The sequence below is a fragment of the Leptodactylus fuscus genome, chromosome 6 (genome assembly GCF_031893055.1).
Source record: "Leptodactylus fuscus isolate aLepFus1 chromosome 6, aLepFus1.hap2, whole genome shotgun sequence".
NCBI classification, from domain to species: domain Eukaryota; kingdom Metazoa; phylum Chordata; class Amphibia; order Anura; family Leptodactylidae; genus Leptodactylus; species Leptodactylus fuscus.
Window position 1 is genome coordinate 119,033,764 of NC_134270.1, and position 19,427 is coordinate 119,053,190.

At 42.0% G+C, this 19,427-nt stretch overlaps 1 protein-coding gene across 1 annotated transcript in view; it reads right to left on the bottom strand.

The window, feature by feature from the left end:
* Positions 1–17,085: 17,085 nt before the first annotated feature.
* The window catches only part of MEIOC (meiosis specific with coiled-coil domain), a 32,122-nt gene continuing 29,780 nt past the window's right edge, over positions 17,086–19,427 (bottom strand). The window contains exons 7-8 of the mRNA XM_075279066.1: positions 17,343–17,526; positions 17,086–17,258 (exon numbers count right to left, since the gene is read on the bottom strand). Of these exons, the coding sequence (XP_075135167.1) occupies positions 17,086–17,258; positions 17,343–17,526 (357 nt within the window). The remainder of the gene's footprint in view (positions 17,259–17,342; positions 17,527–19,427) is intronic.

Here is a 19,427-nt window from a genome sequence, read left to right on the forward strand (position 1 = left end):
CAGTGCTGTGAGATAGACCTAGAGCCCCAAAAAGCTGTACCAAGGCTAGCCGCAAGGTCAGATGCATTGCTGAATTTGGACATCTGAGTTATCACCATTACAAACTGTATTAGGAAATACATGCTGCACTTAGAGAAAGCTAAACCTAAACTCACAATTCACTTACTAGAATATCTAGAACACGACCTTTTTGGCTGGTCCAGGAGATCACATCAGGACAGAAATCAGTAGACACACTGTGTCCAATAACAAAAGCCAGTGGGTTGGTCTGTAAGGGCAAGAATCAGAAGACAAGTAGTATCTGGTAACAAAATCCAGCGGGTCGACAGCACCACACACAGAAAATGGGTCTTAAAGCCAAACCGGAAAATATTTTGAGGCAGGTGGGTGAGGAGAAAAGAAGCTTTAGGCTAAGACCTCACGTTGCAGAAACACAGCAGAAAAAAAATGCTGCTTTTTACAGAACCAACAAAGTTAATGAGATTCTGGCTATTCCATTCACACACTGCGGAAAATCTGTATTTGAAAAAGGCAGCGTTTTCCTTATAGATTTAAAGGGGTTTTCCCTTCTCAGTGTTTCATCAGTGTTTCATCAGTTTGCCTGCTGTCTCTAAACCCCCCTCCCCCCCCAGCTTGCTGAACAGGATACTATGATGTAACAGATCAGATAATACGCAGGCACTCTTAGAGAACAGACTCCTTGTTACCTGTGCATTTACATAGAGAGGTACAGACTGCGCTTTATCATCAAACTGCAATTAGCAGAACTGATTGTCCTCCCAGTGAGAGCAGTCAGTGATGTCACTTGTCCTAACACGCAGATCCATGGTTATGGGAATGCTGTGTAAACAATGGAGGAATAAGTTCGCATAGCAGGCAAACAAAGCAGCATTTCTAAAGCAAAATAATAATATAATAATAAAAGTCAGGGAAATGGGAAAAAAAATTATTACTAATATTATTTAGAAAGTAGGAGGGGGAGGATGTTTAGATTTGTTACCTTTGCTTTGTGTTTTGGGTCATTGTCCTGCTGGAAGACCTTGCCATGACTCATTTTTAATGTCTTGGAGGAGGGAAGTAGGTTGTCACTCAGGATTTTATGGTACATGGCTCCATCCATTCTCCCATTATAATAATAATAATACATTTTATTTATATACCGTAGCGCCAACATATTCCGCAGCGCAGTACAATTTGTAGGGTTCAAATACAGACAGAAAGATGCATTACAAAGAAAGTCATTTCACACAATGGGACTGAGGGCCCTGTTCGCAAGAGCTTACAATTTATGAGGTAGAGGGGTGACACAAAAGGTAGCAGGGGCGGTATTGCTTATGCAGAGGTCAGACACTTTTGTAATAGAGGTTACTGTCATTACACAAACGTAAAACTTTATGACCATCACCAATCGCGTCCTTTAACATGTGGATGGAGCTTGGACCTATAAAGTTAGCCTGAAATGGCATCATATGTGGGGAAATGTGGGAGCAGGGACAGAGGAGGGTTACATTTTGGGGATTCTAATTATAGTACGGAAGGGTTTGCGTTAGAAATTGTGATAGGCCTGACTGAAAAGATGTGTCTTTAGTTTGCGTTTGAAACTGTTGAAATTGGGAGTTAATCTGATTGTCCGGGGTAGAGCATTCCAGAGAAGTGGTGCAGCTCGGGAGAAGTTTTGTATACCAGCATGGGAAGTTCTGATAATAGAGAATGTAAGTGTTAGGTCATTGAGTGAATGGAGAACACAGGTTGGGCGGTAGACAGAGATGAGGGAGGAAATGTAGGGAGGTGCAGCATTATGGAAAGCCTTGAGAGTAATAACTTTATATTTTATTCTATAATGAATAGGCAGCCAATGTAGTGACTGGCACAGACCAGAGGCATCGCTGTAGCGTCTAGACTGATAGATGAGCCTGGCCGCTGCATTCAGAATAGATTGTAGAGGGGAGAGTTTAGTGAGGGGAAGACCAATTAGTAAGGAGTTACAGTAGTCAAGGCGAGAATGAATCAGAGAGACAATAAGTGTCTTTAGTGTATCTCTGGTAAGGAAAGGGCGTATTCTGGAGATGTTTTTGAGGTGGAGGTGACATGAACGTGCGAGTGATTCAATATGAGGGGTGAAGGAAAGGTCTGTGTCAAACATGACCCTGAGGCAGCGGGCATGCTACCTAGGAGTTATAGTAAGGCCTGAGACTACAATGGATATATCAGGGACAGATCTATTAGATGGTGGAAACAGTAGTAGTTCAGTCTTAGAGAGATTTCGTTTCAGATAGAGCGAGGACATGACAGCAGAAAGACAGTCACTTGTGTTCGGTATTAGTGCAGGGCTGATGTCACGGGAAGATGTGTATAATTGGGTGTCATCAGCATAAATGATCATTGATGCAGTGAAGTAGTCCTGTGCCCTTAGCAGAGAAATACTTCCAAAACTTAAGGTTTCCACCTCCTTGCTTGACAGTGGGGACGGTGTTCTTGGGTCATAGGCAGCATTTCTCTTCCTCCAAACATAGCGAGGTGAGTTTATATCAAAGAGTGTGTTTATGTCACTTTCAGAATCATCTAGATGTTCATTTGTAGACTTCAGACGGGCCTGCACATGGGCGTTCTTGAGCAGAGGGACCTTGCAGGTACTGCCATAACGGCTTAATGTGTTACCAATGGTTTTCTTGATGACTGTCGTCCCAGCTGCCTTGAGATCACTAACAAGTTTCCCCGTGAAATTTTAGGCTGATCTCTCACCTTCCTCATGATCAAGGATATCCCACGAGGGGAAATTTTGCATGGAGCTCTAGATTGATGTCGATTGACAGTCTTTTTGTATTTCTTCTATTTTCTTATTATTGCACCAACAGTTGTCTCCTTCTCACCCAGCTTCTTACTTATGGTTTTGTAGCCCATTCCAGCCTTGTAAAGGTCTATGATCCTATCCCTGACATCTTTAGAAAGCTCTTTGGTCTTGCCCATGTTGTAGAGGTTACAGTCTTTTCTACAGGTGACAATTTAAGACAGCTGTCTAATGCAGGTAACGAGTGGATTAGGTGCGTCTAACTGGTGTGTAGGAGCCAGAACTTTTAATGGTTGATAGGGGAACAAATACTTATTTCTCTATGCAAAATAAAAATTTATACAATGTGATTTTCTGGATTTTATTTTTGATATTTGTTCTCTCACTGTTAAAATTAACCTACCCTTAAAATTATAGAATGTTCATGTCTTTGTCAGTGGGCAAACTTACAAAATCAGCAAGGGATCAAATAATTATTTCCGTCACTTGTATGATTATGTTAAAAGCAAAAGTAGCTGCCCCTGAGGTGGCTAGAACCCTGTCTTTTGGCTTAGTCAACTGGAAGCTCGTCTTAAGAGAGAACTTCTACAGAAGAAATGCCACAAGGTTCCTGGCATACTCTTTGGTGGAGTCAATCTACTTTGAAACTAGAGAAGAAGCTCTATCAAACACAGTGATAAAGTGCTGTGGATGATATATTGGAGTGGATATACTGGGTCAAAAACAAAACTGTAGTATCCAGTTTAATTTAGAATGTGTTGGTCTCAATCTGGACACTATTCTTGAAAAAACAGCTGACAAGAAGCCTATTACAGGAGGTAAATCTACCAAAAATAATTATTCCTCTTGCTTCCAAATGTTTCAAAAGGAAAGGGTATATCTGGCTGCTGAAGCTATCCCAAAGGGGTTAAAGGTAGAGGATTTCAATTTAACCCAATAACTGCAAAACACAAAGTAAATGGAATACAAGTCTTCTTCACGAGTTTCTGCTCACATGTGTAAAAATGTAAACTTTCTTCCTCAGATTTGTGTTCACTGCTATTCTGTTGCTACTGAAGAAAAAAAAAAAACAACTAATGATATACAACCTAAAAATAATTCTGTAGTTTCTAAAAAAAAAAGAGTAACATGCAGAAGATGAAGATAATGAAAAAAAAGCCTTTTTATGTATTTTTTTGTCTATTATGACATGCCTTTTCACTGCTTCTCTCAATTTCTTAGATTTCTAATGGGGAATAGACACTATATGTTCTGTTCAAGGCTCTTCCATTCAGTAACCCTTCAGCCCTGTAAATCTAACCAGATAATGATAGACATTGAGATAGCTCTTTGGAGGGAACATTGCTTAGCAGTACCCATATTTAGATGATCTGCTTCTGATGTGAGACACACTAATCTCTCTCACCTTCCACACAGGCTTTATCATAGATTTCCTCTCCAGGAACCAATAACTGTGAGGGAAGGTGGGACAGGAACTACGAAAACGGAGGCATTGAAAAAAAATCGGAAAAAGCCATTGGCTGCCGAAATCAGGTGACCTCCACTTTAGACGAATAGTGGATTTCAGATCCGGTTCATATGAGACTGTGAGACAGGGATAGATATACTGGCAGGGTTAGCTAGGGATTACCTTTATTGAGGGGGGAACCTTACTCAAACAGCTCTTTGGGGCTCTATCTCATGGCAGCCCATTATATGCTAGTCGGGATCCCTGTCAGCTTGCGTTATGCGGGAGCTGTCTTTTCGACCATAAGAAAGCATTGGTCAGCGTTGATTGGCCGAATGCTGTACAGCATACAGCCAATCAACGCTGGTTCTGCCGGAGGAAGCGGAGTGTAACATCCGGCCGCATGCTGCGGCGCAGGAGATGTGTTCGGTTGTGATTTTTTTCCGTTTGGTTCTCCTTGCTCTGTCTGAACACTGCCCTATTCTTTCACCTTGGTAATTGATTTTCCACCACACCCATCTCCTTCACCTTCAGTTTGCTCTGATCCTCTAGAGGTTAATCTGGCCTTGCCCTGTGATTGACAGCTGCCTTCCTGTCAACTCCATGGGCGGGTTCTTCCTCCCTATTTAACCTTGGTTCCTATTCACACCAGCGCTTGCTATTGCCGTGCGCATACCTGCTCTGACTGTCGCTGTTTTTGATTACTCTATTATACTTGACCTTTGGCTTTCCTCACTGACTTCTCTTTTTGGACTCCGATTTGGTACTGTATTGACCGACTGTTACTGACCCTTGGCTAAGTTGACTTCCCATTGTTGTTGTTCGTCTTGTCTGCGTTTTGTGTGTCACATACTCAGGGAGGGACTGTCCTCGTGGTTGCCGCCTATTACGTAGGATAGGGCCTGGCAATAGGAAGGGAGAGCGGGGGGCATAAGCCTAGGGCTCACTGTCTCTTGTGTCCCCGTTCCAGGGTTCCCTAACTCGGAGTCTAAGATTGGTCCACAGCAGTCTCCATTGTGGTCCGATCTCAGATATAGCAGAGTTGACAGAGCTCTGTCAACTCTGCTACATCTGAGATCGGACCACCGACTCTAGCAGAACCAGCATTGATTGGCTGAATGCTGTACACTGTACAGCATTCAGCCAATCAGCGCTGGCCAATGCTTTCCTATGGGGAAAAGTCAGCTCCCACTCAACTCTGCTATTCCAGAGATGTAGCAGTGCTGTGCGGTCAACGCTGCTACATCTGAGATGTACAGAGCTCCGTCAACCCTGCTACATGTGAGATAGGAGACTGCTGTGGACCGATCTTAGACTCCGCCTCCTCCGGCAGAACCAGCGTTGATTGGCCAATCAACGCTGGCCAATGCTTTCCTATGAGGAAAAGTCAGCTCCCGCATTAGTTGCGTAATACAGGGACTTTGGCGTGTTAGATGCCCCCAGGCATGCTTCCCCTGCTGTCCCAGTTGCAGTCATTATTTGCTGAGGTGTCATAGTGGACTTGGTGACGCTCCTGAGTCGAATATTGGTTTCTCCCTAAACGAGTATTTTTTCCCATAGACTATAATGAGGTTCGATAATATTCGTTCGAACAGTCGAGTTTTGAGGGGCTACTCGAATATCGAACATTTCACTGTTCGCTCATCTCTAATAGCAAGTAATCATCAAATTACAGAGAATATTCCCAAATTTCTGTCCTACAACATGAAGACAGTGGCCTATCTTGGACCACTCAGGGAGGAACAAGATCTCCAAAACTCATTTCACTATTTCAAAATATATTCCAGGGTGAAAGAAAATTTGAGTTCACTGACAGCTGTTTATGTAAGGCCTCATGCATACAACATAGTCTGCCTGTGGGCCGTATTTTCCAGACTGACCATGGACGCGTGCATGAAACCTCAGTGAATCATAGTTAACTATGATGTGGACTGTTCTTTAACAGCCCGATTGTTATGGTAAAAAAGTGCCATTAAGTGGTCAGTTTACTGCAGGATAACTGACTATGATGCAGTGAGCTCAGTGCACACAATCGTGGTCATACACTAAGGCTAAGGCCCCACTAGGCGGAAACGGCCAAATCGAGGCATTTCCGGCAGGTGGGGCCCCAGCCTAAGAGTGATCCTATTCCATCTGTCTTTTTCTTAACCACTTCTGGACCGCCCATAGACTTTATACGTCCGGGAAGTGGTTGCCTAGTTCTGACAGGACGTACCAGTACGTCCATTCAGAACACAGCAGCTGCACAGAGATCGTGAAGCTGGGAGCCGGCTGTAACTTCAGCTGGAGCTCCCACAGAGATGGCAGGGAAGATTTATTACCTCCCCTGCCTTCTCGATCGCTGTGTATACAGTCATGGCCAAAAGTTTTGAGAATGACACAAATCTTATATTTTCACATGATCTGCTGCCCTCTGGTTTTATGTGTGTTTGTCAGATGTTTTTATCACATACAGAAATATAATTGCAATCATATTATGAGTAGCAAAAGCATATATTGACAGTTAGAATGAGTTAATGCAGCAAGACAATATTTGCAGTGTTGACCCTTCTTCTTCAGGACCTCTGCAATTCTCCCTGGCATGCTGTCAATCAACTTCTGGACCAAATCCTGACTGATAGCAGTCCATTCTTGCACAATCAATGCTTGCATTTTGTCAGAATTTGTAGGTTTTTGTTTGTTCACCCGTCTCTTGATGATTGACCACAAGTTCTCAATGGGATTAAGATCTGGGGAGTTTCCAGGCCATGGACCCAAAATCTCTATGTTTTGTTCCCTGAGCCATTTAGTTATCACCTTTGCTTTATGGCAAGGTGCTCCATCATGCTGGAAAAGGCATTGTTGATCGCCAAACTGCTCTTGGACAGTTGGGAGAAGTTGATCTTGGAGGATATTCTGGTACCATTCTTTATTCATGGCTGTGTTTTTAGGCAAGACTGTGAGAGAGCCGAATCCCTTGGCTGAGAAGCAACCCCACACATGAATGGTTTCAGGATGCTTTACAGTTGGCATGAGACAAGACTGGTGGTAGCGCTCACCTCGTCTTCTCCGAATAAGCTGTTTTCCAGATGTCCCAAACAATCGAAAAGGGGATTCATCAGAGAAAATGACTTTACCCCAGTCCTCAGCAGTCCACTCACTGTACCTCTTGCAGAATATCAGTCTGTCCCTGATGTTTTTTCTGGAGAGAAGTGGCTTCTTTGCTGCCCTCCTTGAGACCAGGCCTTGCTCCAAGTGTCTCCGCCTCACAGTGCGTGCAGATGCACTCACACCTGCCTGCTGCCATTCCTCAGCAAGCTCTGCACTGCTGGTAGCCCGATCCCGCAGCTGAAACACTTTTAAGAGACGGTCCTGGCACTTGCTTGTCTTTCTTGGGCACCCTGGAGCCTTTTTGCCAACAATGGAACCTCTCTCCTTGAAGTTCTTGATGATGCGATAGATTGTTGACTGAGGTGCAATCTTTCTAGCAGCGATACTCTTTCCTGTTAGGCCATTTTTGTGCAGTGCAATGATGACTGCATGTGTTTCTTTAGAGATAACCATGGTTAAAAGAAGAGAAGCAATGATGCCAAGCACCAGCCTCCTTTTAAAGTGTCCAGTGGTGTCATTCTTACTTATTCATGACAGATTGATATCCAGTCCTGTCCTCATCAACACCCACACCTGTGTTAATGGAGCAATCACTGAAACGATGTTAGCTTTTAAGGCAGGGCTGCAATGATGTTGAAATGTGTTTTGGGGGATAAAGTTCATTTTCTAGGCAAATATTGACTTTGCAAGTAATTGCTGTTAAGCTGATCACTCTTTGTAACATTCTGGAGTATACGCAAATTGCCATTAGGAAAACTGAAGCAGTAAACTTTGTAAAAATTAATATTTGTATCATTATCAAAACTTTTGGCCATGACTGTACAGCGCTCAATGAGCGCTTTATGCACAGTTATGGACGCTGCCATAATTCAGCCGCCCTCTGACCCGGCGGTCACATGATCTGCCGGGAGCAGAGTCTTACAAGAGCTGCTGGGTCCTACAGGACCCCAGATCAGCTCAGTAAGCTGTATATACAGTGTGCAGGAGGCTGGATTTCTCCTGCAACTGAGGCTAAATATAGCAGCCCCAGTTATAGGAAAAATCAGCCTCCAGTACAAAAAAAAAGTGATCAGATGTCCCCGAAGGTCTCTTATCACCTTATGGGGACACAATCTGAAAAAAAATAAAAAATATAATAAAAAAGTTTTAAAAAATGTAAACAAAATAATTTTTTTTAATAATACGCTAATAAAACGCCATTATTAAAGGTTATAGCCCCACCCCCGACGACACCATACAAAATAAAAATTACCGTAACGGAGAGGAAAAACTATATTATAAAGTTTTTCAGTGGCACGGTGTGTTATTAAATAATAAAAAAAAAAATGAAAACCAGACACAAATTTCCCTCCAATTTTGTATATATTTTCCCGGATATAAAAAAAAAAATTAAAACACATTTGAAAATAAAAACAACATAAAAATAAAGCCTTATGTGTCCCCGAAAAAAGACGCAAAAATTAGTTGACTGAGACATAAGAGAAAAATGTTACAGACCTCAAAACCTCACATACAAAATAAACCTAAAATGTGTCTGGTCCTGGACCACAAATTGGCCCGGTACTGAAGTGGTTAAGAAAAGGGTAGTATAGCTCCAAATGAGTGGGGATTAAATAAAGAGGTCTTCTCTTATCTGATGAAACTCTGGAGCAGTGTCCAGATAGATCGGGGGTCTCAAACTCAATTTACCCGGGGGCCGCTGGAGGTAGAGTCTGGGTGAGGCTGGGTTGCATCAGGTTTTCCACAAGAAAAGCTCTTAGAAAAACATTCCAATGTTATCAAATGTCTTTATTTTTTCATCTTATTTTCTGTTAAAAAGTAAATTAACAATCTCATAAGAAAAAAATAAATCAATCATGTACAGTCCTACCTCACCTTGTACTGCATCTGGAGGAGATGCTTGGAGTGAGCAGCTGTGGATTCTCTCACTGCACGCTAGCTGTAAGGCACAGATTTAACATGGACAGAGTAGGCCCGGGTAGGCCGCAAGCCTAAGATGGCGGCCGGAAGCAGCTTGATGCCGGTGTCGGCGGGGCAGAAGGTCCTGAGGGCCCCGCAGGTGATCCTCAGCAGCAGCGTTGGACGCTGTAGATCCCCCTGGTCTTTCCCAGCCACAAAAGTTCCACTTGCAATGCAGGAAACGAGTAGGTTGCAAATTCAAGATGGCGGCCGCGACTTCAACAGGGGTTTTCTCTGTGGGCTGGTCAGGGGAGCAGCTGAAAAACACTTGGGAGCACACCGGAGGACGGATGGCTGTGTCAGGCATCCGGGGACCGTGTTGGAGCAGAGTACAGGCCAGACAGATAGGCCCAGATTTCAAGGTGGCGGCCAGGCTCCAAAACAGAGGTAGGCCACAATATCTCAGCACTTAACAGTTGCACTTAAGCGGGCCAGAGTACTCCTAAATCGTGGACTGAGTGAGAGCCTCGGAGTCTCACTAACAGTGGATGGCCGTCTATGGTGTAGATTAAAGCTGGTGCACAGGGAGCTCAGGATAGTGCAACCGCTTCTGTAGACGGCTAGCCACGCCCCCAACATTAAACTTTGATATTGAGGTGGGGACCGCAAACTATTGTCCCGAGGGCCGCAGTTGGCCCGCAAGTTTGAGACCCCTGAGATAGATGTATTTGCTAAGAGAAGGAATTCCAAAGTGACCCTATTTTTCTCCCTGAAGAGCATCTACCAAGGGGTAGATGCCTTTTCCCATCCCTGGACATGGGATCTGGCTTATGAATTTCCTCCTCTACCACTAAAATCTAAAGTGCTGCAGAAAATCCAAGATAAAGTAATGGTTCTGACCGTAACATAAAGGTCCCCTTTTACAGAAGATGGCCTTTGCAGACCTATTTCACTAACCTTTACCAAGGTCCTCTATTTCATCAGAACTTTTATCATGTACAGCTGTTTGGATCCTAAAGGAACATTCTTAGGATCCATAAGATATGGCTTGTAACTCAAATTCTCCAAGTGAGTGGTAAGCTTTTGTTTTTCTCTTGAGAATATAAATGGTCCTCGCTCAACATGGAAAATCAAAGCTAGGTTACATATAACTTCCAGGGGCCATACCTTTTGAATGAGTGGATGAATTTTAGTAAAGATAAGCACCAAATGGTTGAGAATGTGTGTAATTGTGTAACGGTTTTCTATAAGATTGGAAGGTTATATATATGAGATGAATGCTGCTGCCAATGCACTAAAAGTGGAAAGGGAAAGACTGTACCTGCCATTAGGAGAGGAGAAAGTTGAGAGCGTTGCTGCTACCTTTGAAGCTGTACTATGGTATTTGTTTAGCTTTTCTGATGCTAGGTTCACAATAACGTCCATTTGTCCACTATCCTACCACCATGCAGGACTTTTCTCTCCGGCGATTTTAGACAGAATCTGCGACGGAATTTCCTACAGAGATTCCAACACAGATGTGAACCTAGCCTGAGAGGTATTTTCTGCAGGATGCTACTATTTGGTGCTGCTGAGAAAGTAGGGACAAAAAATTTTTTATATTAATTTCATGGTTGTCAAATGGAACAGAGGATCAATGTCACTAACTAATAAGGATTTTTAAAGGGATTCTGTCATTAAAAAACCCAACAACTGTTTTTAAAGTAAAACTACGTTGGAATAGCCTTTAGAAAGTATATGCATCTCTTACCTTTATTTTGCAGGTCTGCGCCACCATTTTTAAATTTTTTCTTCTTTATGCTAATTGTGCTCTTACACGAGACCATCACAAAATGGCGATGGAACACGTTCAGTTGGCTGTTCCGTCTTTTGCAGTGGTCTCATGTAAGAAGAGGAGTGAAGAGGAGAAGAAGCATCAGGAGCAGAAGACAGAGGCGGCACTGGAAATGATGACAACGCTATGGTATGAGCACAGGGGGATTGTCCCTTTTGCTTTCTGAGCACAATTAGCATAATGAAGAAAACAAGAAAAATTCAAAAATGGTGGCATGAACCTTCAAAATAAAGGTAAGAGATGAATAGCCTTTCTAAAGGCTATTCCTATGTGCTTTTAGTTTAAAAACAGTTTTTTTTGTAAATAATAGAATCCTTTTAAATTGTTTTGGGGGCATTAACCCCTTCCTGCTTCAGCCATTATTTGATTTTCGTTTTTTACTCCCCACACCTAAAAGGTATAACTTTATTTTTCTATTCACAGAGCTGTATGAAGGCTTAGTTTTTGTGGGACAAATTGTAGTTGACAATGCTACCATTTAATATTTTGTACAATGTACTGTAAGGTGCCATGTAGCGATGCAGAGCCAAAAAGCAGTGTAAAAAAATGGGACGGAAATGCATCATGTTTTTTCCCCACAGTGCTTTTCACAAAAAGTATGCAGTTTTCCTCTGGAGATTTTCTACCCTCTATTATTCCTATATGGAAACCGCCAGCAGTTCTGTAGACGTAATGCGATTTACAAAATTCTTTGTAGAGCTGAATAGCTCCCCCTGTTGGACAGCAACGGGGGAATAAACTATGAACACAGACATGAAAGCGAGATCAATAGTGGAATACGTGAAGGCAGAGGATGGATGGAAAAGGGGAAGGGAGACCATGGGGGAGGTGGTAAAAAGGCGTGTGAGAGACCTGGAGAGGTTTTTAACATCGTTTTTCTAACATACAATTTTTTATGGCTGTCCAAAATATAAAAAGAAGTGAGTATACTCACTGTCATTCTTACAAATGGCTATCACACAGCAGTTTTTCACTGTTGTGTAGAAAAGCCCATGAACTGATTATTATTGTAGTAAAATGTGCCCAGTTTAAGCGGTGTTCACCTCCTCTTACATATGTCTTATCTCTTTTAGGCTGAGGCCCCACATTGCAGAAAAGCAGCTCTTTTTGTTGCAGATTTTGCTGCGTTTTTTGAGCCAAAGTCCGGAGTGGATTGAGCAGAAGGGAGAAGTATAAGAGTGATTTATATATTACCCATTCCTTTTCTAGCCACTCCTAGGTTTGGCTCAAAAAAACGCAGCAAAATCTGCGACAGAAGAAGCTGCATTTCTGCAACGTGGGGCCTTAGCCTTAAATCCAGAAAATGAAATATACGCCTGCTGATGTACATACCAATATTATTTTTAATAATAAAAATCTCTTTAATGTAGAAAACCAGGGCTCCTTGAAGACCCCCTGCCAAAAGTACTGGTTTTAATAGATAAAAAATAAAAGGGGTGTTATTATATTTACTTACAAGAAAATACTGTATATACTCGAATATAAGCCGACCCAAATATAAGCCGAGGCTCCTAATTTTACTACAAAAAACTGGGAAAATTGATTGACTTGAGGACGGGTGGGGGGTGGGGGGGGGTGGGGGGGAATGCAGCAGTTACTGGAAAATTTCAAAAATTAAAATAGATACCAATAAAATTACATTAGCTGAGACATCATGGTCTTGTGCTTTACAGCTTAGTAACTCAATGTGCCTCATAGTAATAGCAATTAACCCCATCATGTCCCTCACATTAACCCCCTGTGTGCCTCACAGAAGAGTTACTGATATTTGGGACATATGGAGGTAATAATTAGGTATCTTCATAATTAAGGTCCTTTATTAGTACCCCCATGTGTCTCACATATTAGTTACCCTTATATGAGGCACACAGGGGTTAATATGAGGGACATGATGGGGTTAACTGCTATTAATTTGAGGCACATGGAGTTACTGAAACTAAATTAATAACCCCAAATGCCTGACATTACTAGGAATAGTAACACCAGCAGGTACCTGTGTGGTTTTACTTTCTCTTTACTGTAGCTTCCTCTCCTCGATACGACAGACATCTTTTATAAGACGCAATGAATCCTGCACATAATGGCCACTGACTTATCTGCAGATGTTACATTCTAGATTCTACAGGACCTTTGATGACATCACAGTCACATGACCTACATGACAAGCCAATCACAGAGAAGTAGCACTAAAGGACCTCCCCCTTTGTTTAATTTATGCAGGTCCTTGCAAGTCTCTGTGCTCTGTGGACCCTGACTCTAGTATAAGCCGAGGGGGGCTTTTTCAGCATAAAAACTGTGCTGAAAAAGTCGGCTTATACTCGAGTATATACTGTAAGTACAATATACACATCTCTTCATTTTCAAACTTTTGCTTTTATTCCAGATTGTACCTTGGCTATGTCACATCAACAAGAAACTTGTTTTTACACAGCTACACTTTTTCATGTACCATTATTAAAAAGTAAGGTGACACGCTACATTGCAGGTAACAGTTTTTATTTCTTTTTGGCACATTAAACACATTAAAAGTCATACAGAGTAACCATTGCAGCATTTTTCTACAACATAACTTGTTTGTCCATTGATCCATGAAAAACAGGGTCAATCTGAAGAGTGTAACTTCAGGCTGCATTCACACTGGCTTCTTTTTGGCCGTTTGATCCATCATAGAATCAGAACAATGGACGAAAAGGCAGAATGCCAAATGCAGACAGAGCACATTCTGTCTGCATAGATACCACTCACTGTCATATAAAACAAGTAAGATTAAATTTTTGTTCCATCTTTTTTGTTTAGTTTCTAAATGCTGTTAACTTCAGTTTAAAACAATAACAATCTATAGAAAGTTTTAATCTTTGTTTTTTACATCACAGTGAAGGGTGACAAATGCAAACAGAAAGTGCCCATTCTGAATCCTTCATTATTTTAAGCTAGATTCACATGGCAGAATCTGCTGCAGAGATTGTGACCATCATTTACTTCAATGGGAAGCAGATACTTTTCCGTTAGCTGAAATATAATCATATAAGTGCCCTGCTTAATAGAATATAATTGCCCTGTTTAATCTTATGGTGGATGGAAGTGAATACCAATCAGAAATCTTATGCGCTGGCAGGAAGATTTCCGTAGTAGATTTTGCATGCTGGATTCTGCTGCAAAACCTTATGTGTGAATTTCGCCTTAGTTTTCAGTTTGTTGTTCTGATCCTGTGACAGATTAGAACAACAGAATAAAAGAATCCAGTGTGAACTTAGCCTCATTCGTTAAAATGACATTTATGAAACAATGATCAAATCAAGTTAGAAACACAGGGCATTACTTGCTAAAGAGTAGACTTCTAACAAAGTTCAGAAATCCATATATCAGTTCTATATGGAGTGGCATTATCATCTGAATGTTTGGTTCTTATTAAAATTCTGTGTGCTTACACAGCAGAAATCTGCGCAACTTTTATCTTAAGTACAGAAAAGCCCTGCTAATAAAATGTTTTATGCCACAAGTCTATCAACTGCAGTATGCAGAAAAAAAATCATAGAAACTTTTGAAATAAAATATTTCTGGCTAAAGCCCTATGTTGCGGCAAAGCAGCTTTTTTATTGCACATTTTGCTTTTTGAGCCAAGGCCAAGAATGACTTCAATAGCAATGGGAAATGTATAGGAAGCTCTTATACTTTACCCTGCTACTAAATCCACTCTAGAATTTGGCTAAAAAAATGCTGAAAAATCAGCAAGAAAAAAAGCAGCTTTTTTGCAATGCAGGAACTCAGCCTATACTGAGTTCTATACTGATCAGGAGGCACAGGAAAACAGTGCATAGCAGCCTGTCCATGATCTTACAAGTGATGTCTATTCTGTTGTAGTGTGCCCTATGGCCTGCCTTCATGAACCACAGCTTTTTCCTAGTGTTTCCCAGGCTCAACCAAGGACTAGTTAAGGTTAAGTTCACATCTGCGCCGGAGTCTGCGTTGGAAACTCCACCACAGAAACTGGCGGAGGGAAAATTCCTGCACAGAGGACTTTTCTCTCTACTGGTTTCAGAATAAAAATGGCAGAGCCCACTACATGAGGTCCACCGGTGTCTGCTCTTCGCCGTTCAGAGAGTGTGCAAATGTGAATATAGACTAATAAACAAGTTTGTTTTTCCGACCACGCAACATCTGATGGAAATAGCTAGGTGTTGTATTGAAATAAATGGACCCATGTCTGTTCTAGTTTTGGGCTGCACAACCATATGTGAGCTTGGTTCCTAGGAGAGAAGGGAGTGAGCTCATCCCATTGACATTTTCAGTTTCAGAAGTGGTTGTCTGAACATAGAGGCCCTATTTATTATACGGGTAAGTTATTGTAACTGCTTACCCATTAAAGATTAGGAGATGGTATTTTGTTTGCTTGGTAATTTAAAAAAATGATAAATTGCAATTTTGCATAGAACACTATTCTTTGCATACAATATATAAGCATGGTTTGCTGAATCAACTTTACTCTCCTGTATGATCAGTCATCTAAAATGGGTTTCGAGCAAAATTATGAATTTGACAACTTTCTTGTATGAATTTGAATTAATAAATACTTTGATCCTTTTAATACATTTTGTAACTGAATAATGGATTGCCATATTTGCACTTGCTTCCAATTACATGGACAACTGTACTTTCAGGGAAGAAAACAAATGCAGCAGCTGCAAATTCCTGCTTTTGTTTTTTAAAGGTATATTCCAAAAACATCATATCAGCCCCTATTCAAAGGACAAAGTGTAGCTTGCTGATCAGTAAGGGTCTTGACTTCTAGGATCTCACCAGTCATGAGAACTAATGTTTTTGCACCCCGGTTTGAATGGAATGGCAAGTCAGAAATGCGTCACTGCTCCTTTTCATTTCAATGGAAACAGCCAGGGATAGCTAGGCACAATACTTCAGCCATCTCAAGCAGTTCCTACTAAAATGAATGAGGGGAACTTATTACTGAAATACCCTTTGTGCTTGTTATAAAATAAAAGAAATGATCTGACTGCTTGCTGTAGGTAATTCCTCCACTTTTTGCGTGCAGTAAATGAAATACATAAAACCAATGCAATTTACCTAAGTGAACTCGTATCCGCTGTGAAAGCTTGCCTGAGGGAGATGTAGAAAAATATCTAAGAGCCCAGTTAAGATTCTAAGCACCTTAAACTAATAAAATAAATATTAAGATTTCAATTGTTTGTACAATTCCTGGAGCAAACAACAGTGCTGGAGTTTCACAATGTGAACAAACCAAAACCAAACGCTGAGCTTAGGCAGCTGAAAGTAAAGGTTTCTGAATGTAGCTGGATCATTAAAGCCACTCTAATAGCAATTGGGAATAATGTGCTTTCCTTTACCCTAGTTATGTTATAATTTACTTAGTCATGAAAAAAAATACCTTACTTATAAAACAAAAAGTAAACTAGCAAATAGCATCAGACAATCTTGATAAAGTAACTGAATTGAAAAGAAAGAACAGATTAGGAGTTTGCCCAGACTCCTGATGCACCCTGCTCCCCACACTATCTTAGGGATTCACATGTCTAGTTCTAACAAATACATTTTATCTCTACCAGTGACAATGACAGTGAACTCAGGACGGTTAGAGATGGTTAGAGGACATTTAGTCAAACATGGCTGATGCAGTAAATTATCAGGTTTCCTTTCAGCTAATTTTCAACTTTCTCTATATCCAAATATGTCCATAGAATACAATGGACGGAGTATGCAAAAAGTATTTCATTTTTGCATACAGACTTAAAGCACTTTTTTCTTTTTACTGTACGTGAAAGGGTTTTTTTTGTTCTTTTATGACAATCAATAAGCAAATTAATTATGTGCTTTAGGGCCTATGTTCAGTGTATACATCAGCATTGTCAGTTGAATATCCTAAATGAATGGGAAAAACAAACCAAAACTTTAAAGAGAACCCAAGACAGTGGGAGCGGGGAGGCACCAGGAGACTAAGCTAAACCTTTGATTTTGAGTCCTGCAAGGACAAAGTTTTTAAGTAAATCAAGACACTCAATTCTGATTACGCAACTTCCCTATAGCTTGTAGTGTCCGCTCCACTTCCCCAGTACTTTGAGCAGGTGATGACTTGGGCAGAGTCATCTGCAATGCACACCATAACACTGTTCGAGCTTTACATGTTGCTTTGGCCATTTCTCTAATGGCAGAGGCAAGGATGGAGACATCTGTCATGCAGGAAGGAAAAAGAACATTTAGGTTTCTACAGTTTAGAGTCTGGTTTACAAGGCATCAAAAAATTTTTTCTTTACCTCTGTCATCATTATGGTGAGGTCTCCCATAGTTTTGGTAATGATTTGATGCATTTATAATCTCATTCTTACGTTGGGTTTGGACATTGTGAATAGACTCTAAGTAAAAGTCAAGTGCAGTGGAGATATTTGCATGAAGAGGCGAACTCCGAAAACGTTCCATTTTACCAAGCAGAGTTGCCACCTGCAAATGAATACAAGATTAGCGTTAACATGTAAAGAAAAAAAAAATAGGTTTCATGATTGAATCCACAAAATGAAACAGAAAGGTTGAAAAAAATTAAAGGGATCCTATCATACAAACCCTTTTTTTTTCTGAGTAACACGTAGGAATAGCCTTAAGAAAGGCTATTCTTCTCCTACCTTTTGTTGTCTTCTCCGTGCCTCTTTTCCATAGGAATCCCGATTCTTGTCGGTATGCAAATGAGTTCTCACAGCACTGGGGTTGGGCCCAATGCTGCAAGAGAACTCTCTCCAGCACCGCCTCCATCTTCGTCAGCACCGTCCTCTTCTTCCGGCGTAGGTTTCCAACTTCTAGGCCTCGGGCCTTAGTCAGAGCAGACTGCGCATGACCACAGGCCACGAGAAAATGGCCACAATATTGTAAGCAGCCATTTTCTCATAGGCTGGAAGGGCTGATCTATCGCGGAGTCCACTGCAGGGGGCACCAGCCATATGGATACACGTTTTAGCCGGGTGGACTGAAGCCATTATTCCATCGAGATATGGTCCACACCCCAAGACTGGAGAAAGCCAGAGGATGGTGGCTACTGCAGTGGAAGGAAATGTCTTCTGGAGAAGTAGGATTTGGGTCCTCCGAGATCTGTAGAGTCTCTCTGACCACATGGCAAAGTTCCTGCATAGAAGCAGATATATAAGTGCCTGGCTGATACTCTGGGTCGGAGTCAGAGGTGTCCCCAGTAGAAACTGACTGTACAGGAGGAGGAAGGGTTCCACTGGTCGGAGTGGAGCAATGAGGTGTGGTCCTATCTGGGGAGTGCTCAGATGAAGGGAAGGAGGACTGTGGCCTGTAGGATGATTTCCTGGTCCTTATGCGAGGGCAGTGCCTAGGACTGGAACCATGATGGTGTCCAGGAAGGGGCTTTGAAGTCACTGACAGAGCAGTGATCTGGGAAGGCAGCTGTTCCAAAATTTCTACATCACATTGGTTAAGTCTGGCAAGGGTGCTATGGCCCGGGTAAAGGAAGCCACCCAAATCGGGAGGGGAAAACTGCCAAAGAGAGGCCGGGTGGAGACCACATGGCTGAGCTAGGCTTTAACACTGCATGCATGCATTCTGCGCAGTGAGCTGCTAAACCTCTCTGTATTGAGAAGCACTTGAAGGCAGAGAGGACCGATGGGCTCAGGCTGGCCACATAAAAACATTTGACACAGTGGGCGTACATGTAAACGTGGCGGGACCAACGGGCGAGATGGCTCTATATGGGAGGACATGTAGGAAGGGCCCCGAAGGGAAAATAAGGGTAACCAAGGGGTTAACCTACTAGACCATCAGTAGCATGACTGCTGCATCATCGCTGACTGTTGCAGAATAGGCTGCGCAGAGAGAGATCCTCAGCGTAAATGTCCCTCCAGGAGCATAAAAAATTGCCCCGGTTTAAAAAGGAGACTGAACATCCCTTTAAAATTAGAGTTTGCGTGTTGCCAGGACCTCACCACTACCTTCCTTTGACCAACTTCATGCTTCCCAACCGGACCTCTCTCTGTCCTGGTTGGAATACAATCAACTCACTGGGTTCCTCCGCAGGTTCTCCCTACCCCTGCTACTCTCCTTTTGCCATACCACTATGAAGAGCAAATTTCTTCAGGATGGACTTCCTGACCCCCTTGAGCGCTTTCTCTCTACTGTATGGTATTTTTCTTGCAACAAGACCCCGGGAGCCCTTTTTTACACTACGTCCTGGGACAATGATTTACCAAATCACTTCTCTCCTGCCGAATAGTCCTTCCTGCTCTGTCATAAATTACTGTTGCCGTGCAGTGCTCAGGAGAAAAACTTTAAAATACTGTCCCACTGGTATCGCTGACCAGACCTCCTCCACAGGATGTCTCCAATCAGTACTG